This window comes from Corythoichthys intestinalis, chromosome 12 (assembly GCF_030265065.1).
Source record: "Corythoichthys intestinalis isolate RoL2023-P3 chromosome 12, ASM3026506v1, whole genome shotgun sequence".
NCBI classification, from domain to species: domain Eukaryota; kingdom Metazoa; phylum Chordata; class Actinopteri; order Syngnathiformes; family Syngnathidae; genus Corythoichthys; species Corythoichthys intestinalis.
The window spans coordinates 47294138-47319654 of record NC_080406.1 but is presented as its reverse complement, the minus strand read 5'-3'; the positions used below and the strand labels follow the sequence as shown (position 1 = coordinate 47319654).

General features: G+C 39.0%; 1 protein-coding gene across 9 annotated transcripts in view; it reads right to left on the bottom strand.

Moving 5' to 3' along the window:
* Positions 1-25517, bottom strand: part of LOC130927136 (glycine receptor subunit alpha-2) — a 63734-nt gene that overhangs the window by 27208 nt on the left and 11009 nt on the right. For 5 of the 9 annotated variants that reach the window (XR_009066356.1, XM_057852720.1, XM_057852719.1 and 2 more), the window contains exons 1-4: positions 24005-24291; positions 23709-23830; positions 14368-14435; positions 853-1076 (exon numbers count right to left, since the gene is read on the bottom strand). Coding sequence is in view for 8 of the 9 variants with exons in the window: in XM_057852720.1 (XP_057708703.1) it covers positions 853-1076; positions 14368-14435; positions 23709-23830; positions 24005-24084 (494 nt within the window). In the remaining variant the exon portion in view is untranslated. Of the gene's footprint in view, positions 1-852; positions 1077-14367; positions 14436-14510; positions 14539-23708; positions 23831-24004; positions 24326-25517 lie in introns of those variants that run through there. The other 4 variants (XM_057852715.1, XM_057852716.1, XM_057852717.1 and 1 more) reach the window with 4 other exon arrangements.

Below are 25517 nucleotides of genomic sequence, written 5' to 3'. Positions count from 1 at the left end.
ATTAAGAACATTTCTGACAACAAACTTTTTTTTTTGTGGATTAAATATACCAATTTATTGCTTAAAATAAGTATGTTAAGCTTGTTTTCAACTAGCTATTTTTCTTATACTAAGAAATCTTTGTCAAATTTACTTGAAGCACTGGCAGGTAATTTCATTTATTTCTAGAATACAATAGCCCTTTTTTGTCATTATACGGTTGTACAATGAAATTGTGGAGCATCTCCCTTTACAGTGCAGGATAAGTTAAAATCTCAAAAGTGACTTGCAAGTATAAAAGTATAAAGTCTAAATAAATATAAAATGTGTATGAGATAGTCCTATGTTCAGGCAGTGCAAATAGTTGGAGTGAAGTTGCAGCAGTTTGGCAGTGAAGGCATTGAATATTGCACGTAAGTATTGCACATATAATATTGCATGTAAATGTATATTGGACATTGGGTGATGTGGTGCTGCATATGGCAGTTCAGGGTGGAGATGGTTTTAGCAAAGAAACTGTTCCTCTTTCTGTTTGTTTTTTATTTTAAACTCTAGTAGATTTACACTGAAAACACAGGAATTTAACTAGTTTTAAGTAGGTGTGTTTTTGAAGGTTACTTCCATTGTGGTCATTTTGCATTTTTGTTGCAACTATTGGTTTTTACGTTGTTGTTTTTTTCCTCCTTGTTTCAAATTTCCAAATTGCCTGACACTTCCCGGCCACCGTAAGATTTCCAGTGCACCCATAAAAACAACATTTAGGGCTAATATAAACCACACATTTGACCATATTTTCCTTGAATTTTTCATCTCCTCGAACTGTCATTTTTACTGGAAGAGCTGGCAGTCAATGAGTTCTTCACTTTCCTTCACCTGATACTGTAGAGGACATTCCCATCCTTGAAAATCCTCAAAAGCTTGTTGTCCGTCGTGACATCGTGGAAATTAGCGCCCTTCTCGTTGGCGAAGAAGAGGTCAGGCTTCCAAATGGAGTCCAGCATGGAAGGGTCCAGGTCCAGAGAGGAGTCTGGGTATTTGCTGTACGCCAACCGGGGGTCATTCCACGTCTGCCGCAGGAAGATATTCACTCTGTAATCCTGCAGACACGACAAGCGGCTTTGCATATTTTTGTGGTGCAGCTATTGGGCTTAGGGGAAAGGGAACATGCTGGTGACACAAAGTCACTCATCTGCATTGTTTTTTTTAATACAATATCTCCTCTTTTTAAGCGTAGTGGGAAATTGTATTTGAAAACATTGCTGGGGAATATGACGGACAACAATGGCCTCTGCGAAGTGATCATTGGTGAGAAAACTTGGTTCATAATTGGCATGACTATTTGCAGAGGTGGGTCGTAACGTGTTACATTTACTCCGTTACATTTACTTGAGTACCTATTTGAGAAAAAATGTACTTCTACTATTAGTTTTACTAAGCCATACTTTTTACTTTTACTTGAGTAGATTTGTGAAGAAACGCTACTGTTACGCCGTTATTTTGGGCGACACTAATCGCTACGTTTTTCCTCTTTATTCTACATTTTAGATTTTATTTATTTATTCATTTATTTATTTTTGCCAGCGATGCCAACAGTGTCTCTACCAGTTTCACCCAAGAAACATCGCAACAATAATCACATGACTCCATTCTATTAATCAGACTCAAGCTTGCAGTTCTACAGTGTATCACAAAAGTAAGTACACCTCTTGCATTTCTGCAGATATTTAAGTATATCTTTTCATTGGACAACACTGACAAAATGACACTTTGACACAATGAAAAATAGTCTGTGTGCAACTTATATAATAGAGTTAATTTATTTTCTCCTCAAAATAACTCAAAATATAGCCATTAATATCTAAACCCCTGGCAACAAAAGTTAGTACACCCCATAGAAAATACGTACATCCCTAAATGTCCAAATTGAGTACTGCTTGTCATTTTCCCTCCAAAATGTCATGTGACTCATTACAAGAGTGCTGTCAGCATTGCTGCAGAGATTGAAGAGGTGGAGGGGTCAGCCTGTTAATGCTCAGACCATACGCCGCACTCTACATCAAATTGGTGTGCATGGCTGTCACCCCAGGAGGAAGCCTCTTCTGAGGACAGTACACAAGAAAGCCCGCCCGTCTCATTAGACCATAGGACATGGTTCCAGTAATCCATGTGCTTTGTTGACATGTCTTCAGCAAACTGTTTGCGGGCTTTCTTCTATAACGTCGTCAGAAGAGGCTTCCTCCCGGGGTGACAGCCATGCACACTAATTTGATGTAGAGTGCGGACTACTTTTCATTGTGTCAAAGTGACATTTTGACAGTGTTGTCCCATGAAAAGATATACTGTACTTAAATATCTGCAGAAATGCAAAGGGTGTACTCACTTTTGTGATACACTGTATGAACACGACGGCCTGTTCAATCACATGGCATCTTTAAAGCACCATAAAAAATGGAAGTGTTTGACATTGAGCGCTGCCGTCAACATGATTCGAAAGTGCGGATTTTAACCTTTCTCCCAGTTTTTGATTGGCATCAATTGACCACAGAAAACCAGAAATATGATCCTTTTAATTTCATAATTGGAACTATGAAGCAACTGTTCACTATTCAACTATTCAAACTAGGTGATGCTTCAGTTCTGTGTTTTTATTTCTCTCGCTGGAATTCAGTATATATATTTTAATTTATTTGGCTTAATGTGGTTATGTAATGGGTTATTGTACAGAATTGAATTACTAAGAGTTCATGTAGATAACTTGAATTTAATACCATTGTTTCAAAAAAAAAAAAAAAAAAAAATGTAAACATAGGAAGCAATTACTCACAAGGAAGGTTACTCATTACCTGAGTATACTTTGCACCAAATACTTTTTTAATTGTACTTGAGTACATTTTTTGGATAACTACTTTTATTTGAGAAATATTCTTTTGAAGTAATGCTACTCTTACTTGAGTAAACTTTTTGGCTACTCTACCCACCTCTGACTATTTGTTAGTCTGACTGATTTGACCTCAGCAAGTACAGTATATCATTCCAAATCGATAGGGCTCTTGCTATGAGAAATATCCAGAGATCGTTTCAAGTCTTCCCACTGATTATCACCTTTCTTATATCAAAGGTACTTGAAAATCAAAGGATTTTAGTTTTTGATAGAGGTGAAGTATGATCTCAATTTGGAACATCTACAGATATTGATTAAATAAAGCGCTTGAGCGAGCAGCTGTCTGACCTCAACCTACCCTCATCATTTGGGATGTTAATATTCTTGTTTTTCAACTGTTTGAAGCTCATTTAGCAGAGAAATCAACTTAATTTTTTTTTTTTTTTTTTAAAAAGCTGAGCTGTTAGCATTTTTTTTGTTATTTTCGTATCACGAAAAAACATCACGCAGTGATTTTCAGATTTTAATCTGATGTTTATATTGAAAAATATTAATTTGAAAATACAAGGTCAGAGTGTGATTTTGTCATCAGTTTTGATTTATTCAAATCCCCGAGAAGAAATTGTGCGCATATAATATTGTTCGGATTGCACTGGTGAGCTACTGTACTCACTGGCCGAACAAATGTGAACAGGCCCCCGGTGCTATAAGCAACAACGGGCCCCGCGAGAAGAACGTCCGGTGGGTAAGGGTGTTAAGGGAAGATTACTCGCGGGGCCTTCAATACGATCGTCCGAAATGTGAGTTGGGGCAGAGCTAGCGGAACACTTTCTGCAGGCAACAACCAGTTGAGCGAGGGGGATGGGGGTGTATTGGGCTAGGTTCATACCGCAGGTCTTAATGTACTAATCCGATTTTTTCGTGTTTTTCGACTTGAGTCATTAACTTGATGGTCTGAACGTGACAAGTCGCATAGAAGTGGACCATTTCAAATCTGATCTGGGTCACTTTCGTGTGTGGTTTAAATCCGATCTAGGCCACATTTTTCCAGAATGTGGTGACGGTCTAAACTGTCAAGTCTCCCAAATCAGAATTCATGCAGCAATTAAGTCAAAAAAGAGCCTGAGAGACAGGGCGCTACGTTGGCGGTGCAGCTGTGCATTAGCGTTAACTCCTAGTTTTAATGCGGCTTTTGGGAAGGAGCGGGCTTGACAACAGTCATAAAAAATAAAATGGGTTGAGGAGAAGCCTGAAATTCTTGGTTTTCTCTGCTCCACATGAGCAATATTTCAATATTGCTTACACGGCCGGGAGTCTGTATGTGTGTGTGTGCGTCATGTGTAGTCTTTTTTTTTTATGCTCCTGTGCATACTTGTCAGTTGCTGAGCGCGTCTTGTACTGCGAATTAGTGCGCATGCGTGATACTTGAACAGGCTCAATTGACAAATCAGTCTGAACGGGCATGCCAAAAAAAAAAAACAGATATGACAAAAAATTGGAAATGTGCATTAAGACCTGTGGTATGAACTAACCTTAGAGATTTTTGACACTTAAGGCTGAAATACACCAGGCAATGAATGCAATTAAATGCAATCCAGCAGCGAGTGCACACCAGTTGCAGAGCGGCTGCATTTCATTCTCGTCCACCATTCTATCTCCAGTCCTTTTTTTTTTCTCATATAAATAGTACCTGGTTCTTGCCATGTCAGGATCTCCCCTTCCCCCAGCAGCATCCCCGCTGTCCTGCAGTTCCTGACGGCATTAGGTCCCACTTTTTTGTTCTCATGCTGATGCTGGTGCTGCTTCCGCCCGGCGCGAACTTCTCAAGCAAGTCCCGATCCATTTTTTTTTTTTTTTTTTTAGTTTGGACGTCGGACTCGCGTTAAGAGAGGGGACGCTGGCGACCTAAGCGGCCATGATACCGCCCTTCTCTTGCCACCTTGCTCTTTCCACAGGATCCTTTTCTCTAAGCAAGGCGACTCACTTGCAAGTAAAGCCCGATTTTTATTATTATTATTTTTTTAAAGCCCAAATAGTCATTGATTTTAACTGCATTTAACACAATGTCTTATTATGACGTATAATGCATGTTTTTGGACAGTTATTTTGAGGTTCAGGGGGGTATCTTGGGGTACTTAAAGGGTTAATTCCGACTTGCGCAAAAAATCGGGTTACATCACCAGCCAAGGAAGGGAACTCGTTCGTAACCCATATTTGTCGCGAGACGCAACCCTCCTGCGTCAATTGAACTAGGTAGAATCGGGCGGACCAGAAGTCACGCGTGTAAAAATATAATACTGAATACCGTTCAATTTTCAAAATAATATGCTGTTGCGAGTGCTGCCTTGGAACCGACAGACTGTGCGCATCAGGGGCATTACGGGGGAAGGGCTCTGCCCACCCAAAGAAAACTGGATGTAGTACTAATCTGAGCACCGTGTATGGTATCCCATTCATATAGTACTGATGTGTTCTAAGTTTGAACCTTTGCGTTGTTACTTCCTCTTTCACCTTAAACAAAACAAAACCAAAAAAATGAAATGTTGGTTAATTTCCTAGGGGGCGCTACACAAATTTACGCATATTTAGATTTTTTTTTTTTTTTTTTTTTTTACATTTTATCAAAGTTTTCACCAGTGTTCACCTGGCTGTTGAGTTTGGTGAGTTTTGAAGCATTCTGAGGAGGTCAAAGTAGGGCTCAAAGCGTCGGCGGGACAAAGAGTGACTGCTAGGGGGCGCTACATAGTGTATTTGGAATTTGTCTTTACATGGTATCAAAGATTGCACTTGCCTTGACCTGCCTGCCGATTTTGGTGTATTTTGAAGCATTTTTAGGGGGTCAAATTGAGCTTAACTGGGCTGCGGAGAGAATAACTATAATAATAATAATAAAACCGAGGAACCACAATAGGTTACCTAAAAAAAAAAGACATTCTCACCAGCATGTCCATACTGTTCAGTTATGGATGTGTTCTAAGTCAAATCAAATCAAATCAACGTTTATTTGTTTGGACCAAATCACAACAACAGTTATCTCAAAGAGAAAAAAAAACATGTTTTAAGGTTACGCCGGATTTCGATCTACTTGAGCATTGTAGCTTTTTTTTCTTTTTTTGCCCCCCCAAGTAAGACTGATGCCCACCCACACCTGGCATCCTGGTAACACCACTGGTGCACATGCACGGGTGGTGAGATAAGAAAGCGTGCGCTGGAATGTGTGTGTTTGGTGACGTTCGAGGCAGCCGGATGTGTGTAGTTAACGGCAATAAACGCCACAGTGACCCTGAGCAGTTTGTGATTTCCACATGTCACTCAAAGAGTCACAGAAGACAGGGGCAACAGTGCAATTAATTTGATCAATTTCTGTGTGGCACTTTAACTTAAGAAAATTCATCAGAAAGCTTTTTAAAACCTTTCATAAGGAAAAATGATTCATTGAGGTATTTAATTTGTACAATACATGTTGAAATCTTCTTCTGAAATCTTTTTCTGTTTCGCACAGGACTTCTTTTGTATTTCAGAAAGAAAGCTGATCACACGGGGTCGGAAAGGCAAATGGTTGTTGTGTAGTCATCTTTAAATACCCGCTACTCTCGCGCGATTTTGCAATCCTCATGTGAACCGATCGAGCAGCTCCACAGACACTCTGCTCGTAAAACGCACCCTGTAGAAATTGGGGGCGAGTGGCAGCGGTGCGGGATGTATTACCGGGGTAAACGCTATAGTCCAGCTCTGAACATCATCTTACCTTTCTGTTTGACCCTCCCCTTGCCCAACCACGCCCCATTTACACCCACAAACCAGGCCTCTGGGCGGTAGGGTGTGTTTAATGTTAACATTTAAACACTATATTACAGCTCCATGCATCATCGTTCTATTGTGTTTGACCCTCCCTTCGCCCAACCGTGCCCCTTATACGGCCGCAAACCAGGCGGCCCCTCAGAGGTCTGAGCCCGGGTGCCACTGCACCCCCCCTTAGCTCTGCTCCTGACTGTATTACGGTTTAGCGCCTATAACGTGCAATTCCTTATACCGTATTGGCCCGAATATAAGATGGTATATTTTGCATTGAAATAAGCCTGAAAAAGAGGGGGTCGTCTTATATTCGCGGTCTAGACAGTATACCCATTCACGACGCTAGATGGCGCCAGATATCAGTGAAGCAATGTTCTGTCATGCTAGATCTCAGCTACTCTCATTATTTTATTGCAATGTTTTTCCTTATTCAGATTTCTTTCAAGACTACAGTTACAGTTAGACTTTACTTTGATGGTTAATGCAGTTATTGCAATTTTGTTGTTTTATCACAATAGATTGGTTTATTTACATTTCAAAAACCACAAGCCATTCATTTACGAATGCGATTGCACTTTAGTTTACATATTTAAATGTTCAGATATTTAGATTTAAATAAGGCAAAATAACATGCTTTTTCTCTCAAATATATTGTTATAATCATTTGTTTCGGATATACTGTAATTATTTTCTATATAAAAATTAATTTGGTGTTCAAAAAGTCTTTTTTCAAACTTGAGTCTTGAAAAAGAGGGGGTCGTTTTATAATCAGGGCCGTATTATATTTGGGCCAATACGATACTTAATATTATTTCTGATCAAAATAAATAACTGTCTAATCGGCACTAAACTGCTTACGCTAACAGGAAGTTTGTGGAATTTTTCCAAACAGTTGACAGACTTAAAACACTTTTGCTTGATTTAATTTTATGACGCGAAACGAAAAAAAAAAAAAAAAAAAGCTAACAGCCCATGTTCCTGTTTCGTTTTTTTGATTCGAAGTTGAAAATTGAAAGAAGATTCAAGATTTATTCAAATTCAAACCCTGAACCTCTAATTATGCTTTCTAAAATCAATATGCTTCTTGCGTTGCCTTCATTGATGCTGAGAAATAAGTTTTCAACAATGTTTTCTCGATCAGCTTTACCTGTGCTCTGCAGAAAAAGTCGTTCAATCAGACATTTAATGTTAGGTTCTACCACTCTATTATTAAGTTTAGTTAAGGTGGAGCAGCGTAAACATCAGTTGGAACAAAACAACTTTCTCCTCTGACATTTAACTTGAACTCTGGTGGGATATTTTAGAAAAATGAAAATCAATACTTTTTGCCTTTAAGTGCAGTCATTCAAAATCAATTTTGCTTCCAAAAAACACAATCCTGTAATTTTCCGAGAATTGTCACCTTTAGTATGGATCACTTCGCGGCTGCAACAATTTGTCGAAATCACTTGACGACAATACGAAACAACATCTTGCATGCAAAGCAACAACACAAAAATTGACTTGTTCAGTGATATTGACAGCGACAAACATCCAATCCATTTCAACTGTAATCAATTGCTGCCAACCTATCCCAGTTTAAATGGATTGGGCGTGTAACAATGGCAGCCAATCAGTTAAAGCACAACACAGACTCAGACTCACAGAAAAATGAATGGGTAAAAAACAAATATTCCTCTGCTCATCTTAGACAAATATTTTAATATGTTGCTGATTACAAAGTGGCGGCGCGCCAATTTGCAACAACTTTTCTCATTAAACGCAATCATGGAGTCACCATAATAGAAAGCAAACGATGTGTTTATTAGCTCGGAGCATGTGTCATCGCCATGACACGCTCTTATGTTGTTTGACATTTCATCAGCGCGTCGCCACCTCCCGAGCGTCGGCGCCCGTGTCGGAATCTGTGTAATTGCCAACTCGTGTGCAAATTAACATCCTCCATTCACGATCCAAGTGGTGATTAGAGGCCATTAAATAGGATCGCTGCCGTTTTCCCGCGCGTACTCGTGCGTTTTTGTATTTTTATCCCGTTATCAGTGTGGATATTTTAGCATAGCAGCAATTTTCGGACGCTCCCGTCGCCATTGGCTGGATTTATGGAGATTTACCAGTTGGGATTGACTGTATGAATTATTAACTTGGTTTAATATGAAATTTAAAAAGAACGGGAGGATTCGTAGTAGCGGAAAGCTACATGTGTCATTTATAGTCACAGCATGAGCTGCAAAAAAAAAAAAGGGGGGGGGGGTACAGTGTAACTTTTAAGGTGCAGCACCATCGGGAGCACTGATCTGATTTTCACTTTGAAAAAAATGGAAGTAGAATTTTTTTCTCCAAGCATTTAAACTGTCTTTTAGTAACATTCCCATTAAAATTCTTGTGTTCGCGAAAATTTGCTTTTCATTTAGAGTGTGCCCAACATTTTTATCAAAACTGTAACTTGAAATTTTTTGTACTAAATACTTAACAGGAGGCCAGTTCATGTAAAATGTTGTGTTCAAACTACTTAACAAAAGTCCACTTTATACTTAAAATATAACGTATTAACCGATAACTTGTATTCTTTTTTTTTTTTATTTTTTTTTTTTTTTAGTTTTCCATTAAAAGTAGAGATACGACCAAAAATTTGACGCTGAAAACTTTCGGCCGAAAAATAGCTAAAATTGCATTTTCGGTTTTCGGTTAAAAGACAGAAAGTTTCTGTCACTGTCACTACCCAAATGTGACAGGCTACAGGATCGCGACAGATTGCTGCTGCGCATGTGTGAATCAATGCCATTTTCTCTCAAGGGATGAGGGAAGATATAGATATGTACGTGATAGATTAAACAATAAAGATTTTTTTTTTTTTTTTAATTCGTCACGGTCTCTGAGGGGAGAGGAAGACTGTTTAAATTGCACTTTAAATTCTTGAAAGACCCTTGCTGTAAAACTTACCAAAAGACAGTATTCTGTCTTTTGGTAAGTTTTACAGCAAGGGTTTTTGTGCAGTCTAACAGTGAACTCTTGTGGTCGCTTTGCAACATGGTTTATTGCTTTCTTGCCAGTTCAGTATGGCTGCAAGACGTCTCGGGCTGACGCCTACGTTGTAATGTTGTGCTTATATGATCCTTGGACAAGATTTGTCCGTAAGTATGGTTGTTGTAAAGAATGTACATATTATGTTAGTAAGCGAAATGTTATATTTTTTGTATGAGACGCTTTTTGTTTATGTTTAGTTAACCTGTATAGCGTGCTAAGCTAACGTTGTTGCTAATGCAATGCTTTTGTACCTTTTTTTTTGTAGTTTTACCACGGTCTAAAGAGGACAATGGTTTGAGGCCATTTTATTAATAAATCAGATGAAAAAGGAAGAAGTCCGATTATTAAGGCGTTGTTTACTAGCTGTCTAGCTTTGGAAAAAGTAGACGCTTTGGAGTGAGGACAGCATAGACAGATTTAAATGACAGTAGAGTGAAATGCCCACTACAGTCCTTATGTACAGTATGTTGAATGTATATATCCATCTTGTGTCTTATCTTTCCATTCCAACAATTTATTTTACAGAATATATATATAATTTATAGAAAAATATGGCATATTTTAGAGATGGTTTGAATTGCGATTAATTAATTTTTAAGCTGTAATTAACTCGATTAAAAATTTTAATCGTTTGACAGCCCTAATTATTATTCATCCCACATGCCAGACCGTTGGAAGAATAATTAATTCCATAAAGCCAACGGGGGAAGTGATGTAGCACAGTCACGTGAACAGGCGGTCACAAGTGGGTGGCCGTACCTCATGTGCGCGTTAACATTCTTCTTCTTGCAATCAATTTTCAGATGAATACCGCAACCTAATATACAAAATGTGCAGCACTCATTCATCTACCCTTATGATCTATACATCATCTTAATACCCTTCAAGAATTTAAAATGTGCTTTCCTTAAATACCAAACTGTCTTCCACTCCCCTCACCCCAATTAAACCCTTCAGAGACCAATCACGCTGTTAACAATAAACCATCCATCATCTACCACAGTAGCTTTAGCAGGGAAGCCTAGACTTCCCTCTCCCCAGCCACTTCAACCAACTCCTCCGGCGGGATCCCAAGGCGTTCCCAGACCAGCCATGTGCCCTGGTACATCCCCGGGGCCTCCTGCCGGTGGGACATGCCCAGAACACCTCTTCAGGGAGGCGTCCAGGAGGCATCCGAATAAGATGCCCGAGTCACCTCAGCTAGCTCCTCTCAAGGCAAGGAGTAGCGGCTCGACTCCGAGTCCCTCCTGGATGACCGAGTTTCTCACCCCATCTCTAAGGGAGAGCCCGGACACCCTGCGGAGGAAACTCATTACGGCCACTTGTATCTGGGATCTTGTTCATTCGGTCACGACCCACAGCTAGTGACCATAGGTGAGGGTAGGAACATAGATCGACTGGTAAATCGAGAGCTCCTTCTTTACCACAACGGACCGGTGCAGAGTCCGCAATTCTGCAGACGCTGCACCGATCCGCCTGTCGATCTCCCGCATCCTTCTACCCCCACTCGTGAACAAGACCCCAGGATACTTAAATTCCTCAACTTGGGGCAGGATCTAATCTCTGTCCCGGAGCGGGCACGCCACCCTTTTCCGACTGAGGACTATGGTCTCGGATTTGGAGGTGCTGATTTTCATCCCGACAGCTTCACACTCGACTGCGAACCGCTCCAGTTAGAGTTGGAGGTCACGTTTTGATGAAGCCAACAGCACCACATCATCTGCAAAAAGCAGAGATGCAATGCTGAGGCCACCAAACTGGACCCCCTCAACGCTTCGGCTGCGCCTAGTAATTCTGTAAAAAAAACTATTAACAGAATTTTATGTTATTTATTCATTTTTAATTTTTAAATTCATATATAGGTAAGTCAATTACACGCAATGATATTTTTCGGCCATCAAGGAGCACTGCCCCGCCAGCCCACCTTCAAACTCTGCGTATAGCATGCTTGCTGGAACTTTTGCAAGTAAAAAAAAAACCCAAAGAAAAAGTAAAAGTGCAAGTTAATCCTCAGATTTTTTGCATGTGTCATCGTTTGGGGTGAGAGTAAATACAGTGGGGCAAATAAGCATTTAGTCAACCACCAATTGTGCAAGTTCTCCTACTTGAAAAGATTAGAGAGGCCTGTAATTGTCAACATGGGTAAACCTCAACCATGAGAGACAGACTGTGGAAAAAAAAACAGATAATCACATTGTTTTGAGTTTTTAAGAATTTATTTCCAAATTAGAGTGGAAAATGAGTATTTGGTCACCTACAAACAAGCAAGATTTCTGTCTGTCAAAGAGGTCTAACTTCTTCTAACGAGGTCTAACAAGGTGTAACGAGGCTCCACTCGTTACCTGTATTAATGGCACTTGTTTTAACTCAATATCGGTATAAAAGACACCTGTCCACAAGCTCAGTCAGTCACACTCCAAACTCCATTATGGCCAAGACCAAAGAGCTGTCAAAGGACACCAGAGACAAAATTGTAGACCTGCACCATGCTGGGAAGACCGAATCTGCAATAGGTAAAACACTCGGTGTAAAGAAATCAACTGTGGGAGCAATTATTAGAAAATGGAAGACATACAAGACCACTGATAATCTCCCTCGATCTGGGGCTCCATGCAAGATCTCATCCCGTGGCGTCAAAATGATGACAAGAACGGTGAGCAAAAATCCCAGAACCACACGGGGGGACCTAGTGAATGATCTACAGAGAGCTGGGACCAAAGTAACAAGGCTAATATCAGTAACACAATGCGCCGCCAGGGACTCAAATCCTGCACTGCAAAGAATACCGAATTGCATCAGAAGAACACCATACCCACTGTGAAGCACGGGGGTGGAAACATCATGCTTTAGGGCTGTTTTTCTGCAAAGGGACCAGGACGACTGATCTGTGTCAAGGAGAGAATGAATGGGGCCATGTATTGAGAGATTTTGAGTGAAACACACAGCCAGAAGTGGCTTCATAGGAAGCATTTCAAGGTCCTGGAGTTGCCTAGCCAGTCTCCAGATCTCACGCCCATAGAAGATCTGTGGAGGGAGTTGAAAGTCCATGTTGCCCAACGACAGCCCCAAAACATCACTGCTCTAGAGATCTGCATGGAGGAATGGGCCAAAATACCAGCAACAGTGTGAGAAACGCTTGTGAAAAGGTACAGGAAACGTTTGGCTCCGTTATTGCCAACAAAGGGTACATAACAAAGTGTTGAGATAAACTTTTGGTATTGACCAAATACTTATTTTCCATCATGATTTGCAATTAAATTCTTTAAAAATCAAACAACGTTATTTTCTGTTTTTTTTTTCCCCCACATTCACTCTCTCATGGTTGAGGTTTACCCATGTTGACAGTTACAGGCCTCTCTAATATTTTCAAGTGGGAGAACTTGCACAATTAGTGGTTGACTACATACTTATTTGCCCCACTGTAACTGCCTTGAGATATGACTCAGCCTCCTTTAAAAAAAATAAAAATAAAAAATAAATCAAGATTTCACCTTTGTTTTTTCCGGAGGATTTTTTTTTACTTTGACTTATTTGCAAAAATTTGGTTGCATAGTAAATATTGCATAAGAAAATCCTTAAAACTGTTTATTGCTGTCTTTTTATAAAGTCCAATACTACAATACGCTATTTAATAAGGGTGTGTATTGCCTCATATCTGGTGATGATTCACAGGTCACGTTTTTATTTGATCCTGATTATTCCTGATAATACACTAAATGGACATAAAAGCATAGGCGGAGTCTGACTTTTGTGAGGGGCGAAACATTTGACAAAGAAATTCCAAATATCCATCTTGCCTCCTCAGGTGTAGTTTTGGCTAAGCATAGCAAAGGACCATCTCTAAGGTCCTAGTCACATGATCTGTTCGTAATTTTGAACCATTATGACCTACTTTATATGATTCTTGTTCATTTCAGTCATTTTTTTGGTTTGTTTTATTGCTTTACAACTTTTATAAACGACAGTTTACCAGCTAAGTCTGTATTTTAAATTGAAGAAGATATTGGGGGCAGTCACAGTGATATTTTTCGGACACTAGAGGGGCACTGCCCTGCCTGCCCCCCCCCTGCCATCTCCACGAATGCATAAAAGTACATTTACATAAATGTATTCCTAGAAACCTAATCCAGCACTCAAGTAAAAATGTTTTTATTTTATGTTTGAACAACATGACTTTCATTATAACATTTTCTCTTTTTTAGTTCAAACCTGCTCAGATGCAGGATTCTAAATACTCCATGCCTCCGTTTTGCGGTAAAAGCCAAAATGAGCCCATATTTCAGACTAAAAGGACTAATCCGAGCAAAATGACTGGAAGTTACCTGTCCGCCATTGCTGAGGTGTGCCGCCATCAGTACACAGCCAATAGCTGCTAATGTTACCGTTTACGTTGACTGACGCTGGGCTGCTATAGGTGTGTAAACACCCCAGTAATAAACACTAGAGGGCGACGTACGCAAATCTCTACTCGGATTAATTCAATGTTGTTGTCACTTCAGCAGACTGCAAGGCAATGCTGCTGCGCGCCGCCAACTACTGATATGAGAATTGCGTGACGTAATATCATGATATATATCAGAATCGATTTTTTTAAAACACCCCTACTATTTATGTATTAAAAAAGACTAAAAATGGAATAAAAAATGAAAACGTGATGAATTCAATCAGTTTCCGACCCCTCAACTCACCATGGTAGTTTCAGCTATAGAACCAAAGCTGTTGATAAATATGTTGCAGGTAACGTTAACAGGCGGACCTGCAGTTGAGGGACAGACAACACATTCACTCACACTTGTGCACAGTAACGCAGCCACGATCACAGAGAACTCACCATGGTCGTCTCCGTGACCGAGCCGAAGCTGTTGATAAAAATATTGCATGTAACGTTTACGGGCGGACCTGTGGAATGGAATGACACGCCTTAAAAACGCTGACGAAATATGAGTGAGTTGGCCTGTGACCTGTTGGACGTTTCATTAGCTCTCATGCATTGATGGATGTTTTCGAATGTGCAAAAGTGCTCATAAAAAATGCAAAGACTCTGAACGCCCTCATTTTTTTCTCACAACTCCCAAATTAAGTCATTTAACACCACTTTCCTCTCAATCTTGTCTGACCACAGAAAACTCTAATCAGATCACTTTCAGAACTGAACTATAAGTCTCCTCAGTAGGCGTTTGCCATGGCAAGCCTTCTGACAGCAGCAAAGTGAAGTTGTCAGCCTTTGCCGCTGCCCTTTTCCCCGCGTTTTCCTCATCAATATTGCATCGGACGCTGTATTAATATTTGCCTCGCTTTGTTGTCAGCTGACTAAGACTTAACGGGCCGAGCAGGAAAATAAAAGCGGCTCACAACAATGTCAGCAAAAGGAAATCTAGGTCATCCTTCAGCAACGCAACGCACTCGTCAAGGTGTGACAAGCTTGCAGTACAAATGCAGAAAAGGTGTGTTTTTAGAATGTTTTTTGGGGGAGGGGATAGCAAATGTTTTTACCAAATAGTATTAGGGCCGCATTCTAAAGGGAAAACGTGTAAATAGTAAATGAATAATCTTTATCTAGTCAAGGATAAAAGTTCTGAAGAATGGATTTTAGCACAACTTTGCAATGCAACATGAAAGTTTCTGAGGTTACAGTTTATACGTAATGCCATTTTGAATATATATATATATATACATATATATATATACATATATATATACATATATATACATATATATATATACATATATATATACATATATATACATATATACATATATATACACATATATACATATATATACATATATATATATATATATATTTTTTTTTTTTTTAAACTCCTCCCCCTCCCCCCATCTCTGGTAGGGTGGGTGGCTGTTCATCTCAAGCTCGGGTCTTCTACCAGAGGCCTGGGACCTTGTGGGTCCTGTGCAGTATCTTTGCTGTTCCTAGGACTGCGCTCTTCTTGACGGAGATGTCTGATGTTTTTCCAGTTATCTGCTGGAGCCACTTCTCCAGTGTGGGGGACACAGCCCCCAGTGCTCCTAAGACACCATTGTATTGATATGGTGGAAAACACAGACAAGCTGAAAAAGCCGTTTCTGCTCTTGCACCCCTCTTGAAAAATAAACTGTTGTTTAAGCCGAAAGAAATGTTGTGTTTGATAGAACAATATGTCTATATGCTGCCATAGCAGTTTCATGGCACATTAAGCCCCCAAAATATTTTTAATTTGTCCGTTTTACCCTGGAGCCCCCCGTTTACAGACACCGCGCAACCGCTTTTGTTTCAACCCAGCCATAAAAAGAAGGTAAGTAATTATATTTATTATTCATAATGTCTATCACTTTTACCTTAGAATCAATAATTGATATCTAATATTTAGTTTTTTTAAAAATACAACCTTATAAAATTATTCACTTGCATATTTTAAACTTTTTAAAAAATTACGAAAATTACGTCACAATGAAAAAAATAGTGTCTAAATAGGTCATGGATATCTACCTAATAACTATCGCTTAATTGTATTTTTTTTTTCTTGTGACTGTCGCATTTTCCACGATATTTTAATAATAATAATTATATTAATACATTTCATTTCTAGAGCGGTTTTCAAGCCACATAACGACGCTTCACAAGAGAAATGGAATAACAGTACGAACAAAATATACAGTATATAAAAATTTTTTAAAAAATCAGATGATAAATAATCGAATCAAACAAAGAAAAATTGTTTAAAAGGGTAAATATTTGAAAAAGAAAATCTCGACCAGTGTTGTTAATAACGGCGTTAGAAAATAACGGTGTTTTTTTTTTTTTTCAGTAGTGAGTAATCTAATTAATTACCTTTCTCATCTTGGGAACGCCGTTGCCCTAACCGAGGATGGAAAGGCGTGTGTTACTATGCGTTGCTATAGGCTAGTGGTTGCATGACGGGATAAAAGTCTGAGGGAGACGGACTCACTGAGGGGCAGTTTACATGGCGACTCTGCGACACAAAGACGCAATGACTGAGTAGCGGACTCGCCTCGCGTGCATATGGTGTCGGCGAAGACGAAAAATTCTTAATCCTGCCTCCAAAGTGGAAGAATCCGATTGCGGGGGTTGAGGGGGCTTCCTCGGCATGCATATCAAAGGCTCCTGCGGCGCAAGACCGCGCTGTTAACGTCAGCACTCGTACACGTCACATTGGGCGTGCGCAGCGGTGCTACTAAACATTAAAAACAGCAAATATGGCGGAATGTCAGCTTTAATTTACTGTTTTAATAATGAATAATAATTAATTTTATAATACGAATTTTAATTTTTTAAATTAAATATGTTGAATGTTTCAATTTTTGTGCCTTTTAGAAACAAAAGAAAAATGACATCGCTTCGAGTGGGCGGGCATATTTTTTTCCAGGCCGAGGGAGCTTGGTGGGGTCAAAGTGCATCATTCTCTGTCGCCCTGTAAATCTGCACTGCCCCGTAGGGCCTGGCATGAATACCCATAAAATCCCCAAAAGTTCAGCTGCTGCCATTCACAGCTGTGTCTTGACACTCTGTGAGACATACTACAGTTTTTGGAACGAAACAAGGTAAGTACGCGATAATATCTCGTTAAATCATGGTGTCGTTAATTATACTCTCTCATGCTCTCACCTCGAGTTAGGGTTTAGGGGTTAAATTTTTTTTTTTTTTTTTTAATGCCTTCCTGTTCAAAAATTTTCTTCTCCCAGAAAAATTGAGATTTTAAGCCTTCCAATGATGTATCACACATGCATGAAGGACAATTTTGAAATTTGGCCAAATTGGGGGTATATACATATATACGTATGATATGTATCAAATACTTGTTCTCCCCACTGTATATATAATTTGATAAAATAAACCCATTGTATCTAGAGACAAAAAAAAAAATCCTGTTAATTTTTGAGAAATGGTACTGGTTTACCGTGAAAAAAAAAAGAGTCCAGTTGTACCTCTCCTTATGAAATTAATTGGTTTTAGAAGTAGTTTTGTAACCTGAAAATGTTGTAAGTTGAGACTCGTTTTCCATGTAAATGCCCTAATCCTTTTCAAGCCCCCCAAAATTCAGACATAAATATTTTATAATGCATAAAAATGCATCAAAACATGTACGTAACAAATACATGCTACAATTAAATTATAGCACAATAAACATAAGAATATAGTTGTGCATAAGGTAAAAAACCAAGAATGGAGAAGTAAATGCACTCATTTCAAGCTGTCAGAACACGAGGGGCGAATGAAGTCGAAGTCCCTCTTAGCCAATTGGATGCCAGGAATGCTAGGCAATAGCCATGGAAGAGCAGCTGGAGGTATGTTACTTTCACTAAACTCTTGGAGCAGCGAGTGCTAGCCATACTGTATTTTTGCCTTTCATATCAAGAGGCAACATTTTCCCGTTGAGGCATGTTTTTAACCTGAAAATTCTGTATGTAGAGAAGTTCGTATGTAGAGGTACCACCGTATATATTTTAAAATAAAATACTGTAATGTTTAAAAAAAGAAAAACTGTAGTTTTTACAGTATTCTTCATGCAAAAAAATGAAGTGTACAATGCTTGTGTGTTCATGAAAATAGTAGTACAGTAGATTTTTGGGGGGCTGAAAAATCTTAATAGAAAAGAGACTACATGATTTTTTTATAACATAGTTAAAAAAAAAACTTTGTTGTTGGCTAGTTTAAAAACAACGGTTCAAATACATTATATTTTAACTTGTAGTTTACTGTAATTTTTACACAATAGTAATTACACTTTGCCCATTTTTTTCATGTGAAATATTAGCAAATAGGGCCAATGTTTTACCATAAATTTGGTGTGAACCTTTTTTTGGTGCATATTAACAATTTATTTTTGCAAAATTGCATTTTTCATGTAAAGGTTTAATATCGTGAAAGTAGAACTCTACCCTCCTAACATTTCAACTTTATCTCTGTGATTCCAACTTGAAGCCAATAATTCCAAAACTTCATCAATAACACATGCATCTTCCCTTACTCAATCTTTTGCTGCTTCACTTGAATCCCACAACAAACTGGAGTAAGACCCTCAACCCCAAAACAGCTGGGTTCATCCCTGCCCACCAGAACCCGCTCGTTGCGAGCTGGGCCTCTCCTTATGTTTCCAGTGACAGATGCTGTTTGCGTCTCCGCAGCAACACAAGACGGGAAGCCCGCAGCCTTGCCACGGGGGCACCATCCATCACTTGGACCTGTCAGGGTAATGCCCCCCTTCTTGCTGCGAGCACTTATCAAGACCTCCCCGCGGACGCTGGTATTCTCTTCACACACTTGTTTGTGATGGAATGGATGAAAACAAAACGTGGCATTGGGGTGAGAGGTTATGGCCACTTAATTAGGAATACGAAAACAGAAAAATATTGAAATTTGATTGACATAACTGCGGTCATTGTGGTTGGTTTAACTCGTTGGCTGCCATTGATGGCCACAGATGTGAATATTGTATCAAATTTCCTGTATTTTGTAAAACGATAAATCGCAATTAATTGTGTACTGGTGTGACAAATCGTGATTTTTTTTTTTTCCCCACGGCAATCCATTTGAATTAGAAGGGGCTGGCATTGATAGCCAAAGTGATTTTAGTGTTCATGTCTGCAGATTCTATGAAGATTTTTTATGAAGAATATAGCTAGAGAGATAAAGATCTTACTTCTAATAACTAATTAATTATATTTGAAGAGCCTGCAACACAGTACAGTGGTACCTCTACATACGAATTTAATTCGTTCCAGGACCTTGTTTGTAAGTCGAAATGGTCGTATGTCGAGCAGGATTTTCCCATAGAAATACATTATAATTCCATTAATTCGTTCCAAAGCCTAAAAACATACACTAAATTCTTAATAAATACTGCTGGCACTGTTACAAATGGCAATTAAACATAGAAAAACAAATAAGTTATAAATAAATAATTCAGAATAATATAATAATAATAAGAATAATTAATAATTATTCCTGTAAATAATGTAACGAATCGGATTCTAATATGGCGGACACTTTTTACTGTCCCTGAACGCACCGCGAAGCTGACGTCTCAGTGAAATAGGTCGGTGCGGTAGAGATAATACTTTCGTTTTCTTGAGAGCAGTCAACTGCTTAAGACAATGGGCGTTTTGTGTTGGATAAGTTCTTAAATAAATGATAAAAACGTGACGAAGCTGGCGATTTCCTTGGCAATGTTACCACAATAATAATTGTCACCTTAACTTATAAATAGTGGCGAACGGTGGTCGGAAGAGGACCATGGAGCTGTATTGTTGAGCCAGTTCAGGGACGCGCACCCCAAGCTCATATTTTTCTATAACTTGCATCTTCATTTCAAAGGTAAGCATCACTTTTTTCCTTGTTTCTCCAACTGTATCAACTTTTTTTGAAAACTGTGTTGATTTCTCACACAAGAAAATCCACCGTGCGTTCGTTTGCAGTGCTGTCATGTCGTCGTATTTCGAGCATGTCGTCGGCTGTAGAAACAAATGGCGAGTCAAATTTTACGTCAGATGTCGAAAAGATCGTGTGTCGAAGCGATCGTATGTCGAGGTACCACTGTATACTCGCCTTTTAGCACTTTTAATTCACAACGCATATACAGCATTCACTTCATAAATAGATTGCAAACTGGAGCTAGATATTTAACTAATTGACTGCAATTGACATTGGTCGACTCCTGATCTACAGTGATCCCTCCCTACTTCGCACTTATAACTTTGCGCCCTAAGTCCAAAGCGGATTTTCTTTCAATTAAAAAAAATAATTAAATAAATACAGTCTAGCCGTCCCAAGCCGATCACGTAGTCTCACTCTCCCTCCTGCTGCTTTTTGTTGGTCAGGCAGTGCACTGGAGTTGCTTATTAACCCTTAGATGCACAAGTGGGTCAAAAATGACCCGGTGAGGTTGTTTTCTTGAAATATCTTTGGAATGAAAAATTGTTATCTATTCATTCTCCAGGTATTCCTCAAAAAACATGTTTTTGATATAATGCCACTCAAATTTTTGATTAACTTTTTCTACATTTGAAGAAATTGTCATTTGTGTATTCCTATCTTAAGCTTCCACAAGTGGGTCAAAATTCACCCACATGCATTTTCTATGGAATCCAATGGGAATCTTTCATTCTTATGTACTTTGGCTGTCAGGAATAAATTTACCGTGGACCACACAGACTAGGTATGTAAAAAGTGACATCCCTTAAGAAGATTATTTTACATAGCAAGAGCTGATACATGTACTCTAAGTATTGTGTCCATATGGTATTTTGTGTGCCTTTCATGACTCTTTTTATTATTATTTATCAACAAATTAACCTACTTCATAACCAGGTAGCTAACTAAGGCTAGGTTCATACCGCAGGTCCTAATGCACAATTCCGATTTTTTGTCATACCTGTTTTGTTGGCGTGCCCGTTCAGACTGCCTTTGTCCATTGAGCCTGTTCAAGTATAACACGTGCGCACTAATTCACAGTTCAAGATGCACTGAGCAAACTGGCCCGCATGCACAGATGACTACACATGACACACACACATACGGACAGTTTTCCCCGACACCTCACCGTGTAAGCAATCTTGAAATATTCCTCATTTGGAGCAGAGAGAAAACAGAGCATTTTCAGACTTATCCTCACCCCGTTTTATTTTTTTATGACTGTTGTCAAGCACGGTCCTTCCCCAAAAGTTTTATGACTGTTGTCAAGCATGGTCCTTCCCCAAAAGCCGTGTTCAAGCTAGGCGCTGATTTGAAATGGTCCATTTTTATGCAACTTTTCCTGGTCAGTCGAGTCGGAAAAACGTGAAAAAATCAGATTTGTGCATTAAGACCTGTGCGTATTTATTCATACAGCTATATATTGATCTATTGAAAACACTCCTTATCCAAAATGTCATAGCTGCTAGATTTACAGCTGAAATGGTCCTACAGATGTTGGATGATGGAGAGGCCGTGACGGGGTTGGACTCAAGTGTCCGAAATTTCTGTTGATGAGGACCCAGAGTATTGTCCAGGTGGCAGTGGTAGTTGTTCACCTGGAAATCCAATTGAACAGGATCCATCTGACTCCTAAGACTCCACTTATGTGTCCTCTGAAGAAGAAAGTGTCCAAATCATGGCCAACAGAATGAGTTGGTAGGGCTCTTACTAGAGAGAATTACCTCCCACCCAGGGCAGAACACAGAACACTTCCATAAGTGGGTAATTTTTTACCCACTTATGGAAGAGGGTAGCGTCCAGTCAGTTGTGCATCTAAGGGTTAAAGTTAACGATGACGACAGACATTTAATGTTTGTTCTTGCCACAGATGCTTGGAAGCTGACGCTTCAACGCGTCAATCAATGTTTAACTTGTTAAACAGTTGCTGTGGCAACTCATTGTGTGTAAGTGAGCAGCTTAAGCAGATTTGAGTGGACTCACTCAATGAAGCATTTAATAAAGACTGTCACGTCATGGAGTAATTGTGTTATTTCCTGTTTTATTTTGAAGGCTTCACCCTTGTGTCTGTACACTTGCCCTTCCTTTTGTCACCTAATCACCTATTGTTTCCACCTGTTCCCCATTACCTCTTGTGTATAAATAGTCTGCATCTCCCTTGTCTTTTGCCAAAGTGTTTTACAACCCGTGTTGCTCACATCAGTCTTGTTTTGTAGTAGTCACAGTCATCTAGGTATTTTCCTCCATTGGAGTGCTTTGTGTTTGATTTTTTAAATAATTGTTGTCTTGGCTTTTTCCTCCATTTGGAGCGCTTTAGGTTTGATCTTTTCCTTATTCCTTAAAGTTTTTGTCCTGAACTCCGCAGCTGAGTCCACCTTGTCATCTCGGCCTGACAAAGACAAGCATTTTTCTACTTTATTCTTGTTTAAAAATAATTCGGTGGGACAGTAACATGTTTACAACTTATCAAAATTGTTATATGCGGCTTTGCAGTGCAAAGGCCCAGATAGTAAAATTGTGCAACTTTATTATTTTTATATGGGGCTTTGCTATGCAAAAAAAACGTTATTTTTCTTGATTGATTGCTTGATTGATTGAACATTTTTATTTCGACAATTCAATACATAAATACCATTACTCAGTGACAATAATCAAATATAAAAAAACAAAAACAAAATATGTGTATTTGAAAAGGAGTGAGAAGAAGTTAAACTTATTTAAACACACCCCTTGTCCTTTAATTCTGACATGTCAGTTCCCGTCCACACATTTAAACATATACATTCTTATTTGACACATACTGTATACAATCCCACCATATAACCTTACATGTTACCTACACAATTGTTGCAAAAGCCTTGTTCATAAATCAGTTCTTATTATATGGGGATTTTCATTGCAAAGGCCCAGATAATAATCATTATTAATACATTTGAAGTGCTTAAAAACATTTATTAAAATATATATACAGTACACTTATTTTTTATTATTATTATTATACTTTGGTGAAAAGTGAAAAAAAAATGTTTTATGTGTATGTCTTTCCAATGCTAAATCTGAATAAACACATTGAAAACACACAAAAATAAATATTTTTTTGTCTGCTACTTCGTGGTTGTTCACTTATCGCGATGGATTCTGGTCCCCATTAACTGCGAAAAACGAGGGATCACTGTATTTTGCGAATGACCACAGCCAGCCCTCCTACAGTTCAAATGAATTGGACATCTATTGCCGTCAATGGCACTGAAACAGCAGCATTCAACTAAATTGCATGTCTTATTGATGGAAGCCAATGAGTTAAAAAACAACAACAAAAATAGATTTTACGCAATCCACTCAAACAATACTGCTAATATTTTGGTTTCCCCATGACTGAAAACTGCACAACTACAATTTTAAACGCACACGTTAATAATAAACACGCGGCAGTCAATCAAAATTCAACATATTGCATTAAAGTGAACTTGGGTACCTAATGAAGTGACCTGCGAGTGTCCAAAATAAATGAATTACACCCTGGATAATAATTAATTAATAATGATCCTTTTTTTTAGTGGTGCTTACACAGGTGAATAATTTATTTGAAATGAGTCCAACCTTTAAAATTGGGTCGTATTCGCGCGTCGTAGCCTGACGTTCGACCCATGAGCGAGTCCAGAAAGTCGGACGGAGACATGTTCGACGACGACCGAGGGTCGTGCTCCTTGGCGTCCGCCAGCCTGGAAAACACGCACGGGTCAACAGATCTAACCACGCCGGGTCAAAGTATCCCGTCAGGTGGGCGCGACCGTGCGTTAAAGCGCATTACGCACGATGGAGGAATGCGCACATTCAGGGAGGAAAAAAGGCTGCAAGTGCGTAAAACTTGCGTAAAATTGCGTCAATTTGCTCACCTGTAGTTGAAGAGTAAAGCTCCCCAAAACATCACCCAGGAGCGCTGCATACCGGGTGCTGTCTTTTTCACTTCTTCCATCTGTCAGCGCTCACCCAAAAAGTCCTCTCCTCCCGCATGGTGAAGCTCTCGCGCGGCGCATTCCACAGCATACTTTGCGTGCATGCAACTCTTTTTAAAAAAGAAGGGACAAAAAGAAATTAAAAAGATTCCAGAGAGGGGGGAATACTATAAAGAAAAAAGGGAAGGGATTTTAATTTTACCCCCTCGAAGATGATACAGTTTGGAGGAGCATGCACTCAGAGTGTGGAATGAGTGAGGAACGCCTTTCTTCCCTCTTTTTTACGCGCACGCGCACAAGTGACAAACGTGCGTTGGGTTCCAATAGAACATGCACGCGCAAGGTACAGTATTCTGTCAAATGTGTTATGTAACCTGATATATTTAGGCGTAATGCTCATTTTAAAGCATAATTTTTCCGGATTTTTCACCAAAAAAAGAAGGGTGAAATTTTTTGGTCACCCTACATCCTTTCCATAGTCCATATAGTGTAAACAAAGGCTGCGCCAGTCAGTGAGAGGCTAGATGGAGAGTATTTGGTGCCCTGGTTACCCTGGAAACAGATTCGCAGGCATATGATTGGAGACGGCGCAAAGGTTGGCCTCTCCGAGCGAGACGAGATGAGATGTGAGTGACAGACAGGAAGGAGGAGAGGCTACAAGACTGAGAGGCGACGCCGGGATTAACATTTCCCATTGAGATCAATAAGAGTTCTGACCATGTTTTTCCTGATCAAAACCTATTTTTGTGGCTTGGGGTGAATTCTAACTCGCAATTTAGTGATAAACCGTTGTAAAAATAAGTCAACCCTCTATAGGGTGCTCATTTAACTTATTAGCTGCCAATGACGGGTCTGGACGTCAAATCTGTTTTGATTGGGAGGAGCGGATGAACATCCATTCGGCCTTCCCAGTTTAAATGAATTGGATGTTTATCATTGTCAATGACACACAATGATGAAATATTATAGGGGAAAAATATCATGTTTCGAGTGATATTGGGGGTATAACCAGAGTGTATTCCTATAATAATCATTTGAATTCTATTAACTGTGATTATATTAACATTTTTATTATTTTCTTTTTTTATAATTGCATTAAAAAACATAAAAATCATATTAAAGCATTCAATAAAGATTACATTAGAAAAAAATATATTATACAGTGGTATGAAAAATTATCTGTAAAGATTAAATTAGAAAAAAAATATACAGTGGTATGAAAAAATATCTGAAGCTTTTGAAATTTCTCACATTTCTTTATAAAATCACCATCAAATGTGATCTGATCTTTGTCGAAATTACACAGATGAAAAAACTGTTGGCTTTAACTAAAACCACCCAAACATATATATAGGTTTTCACATTTTAATGAGGATAGTATGCAAACAATGACAGAAGGGGGAAAAATAAGTAAGTGAAACATCACATTTAATATTTTGCGCCCCCCCCCCTC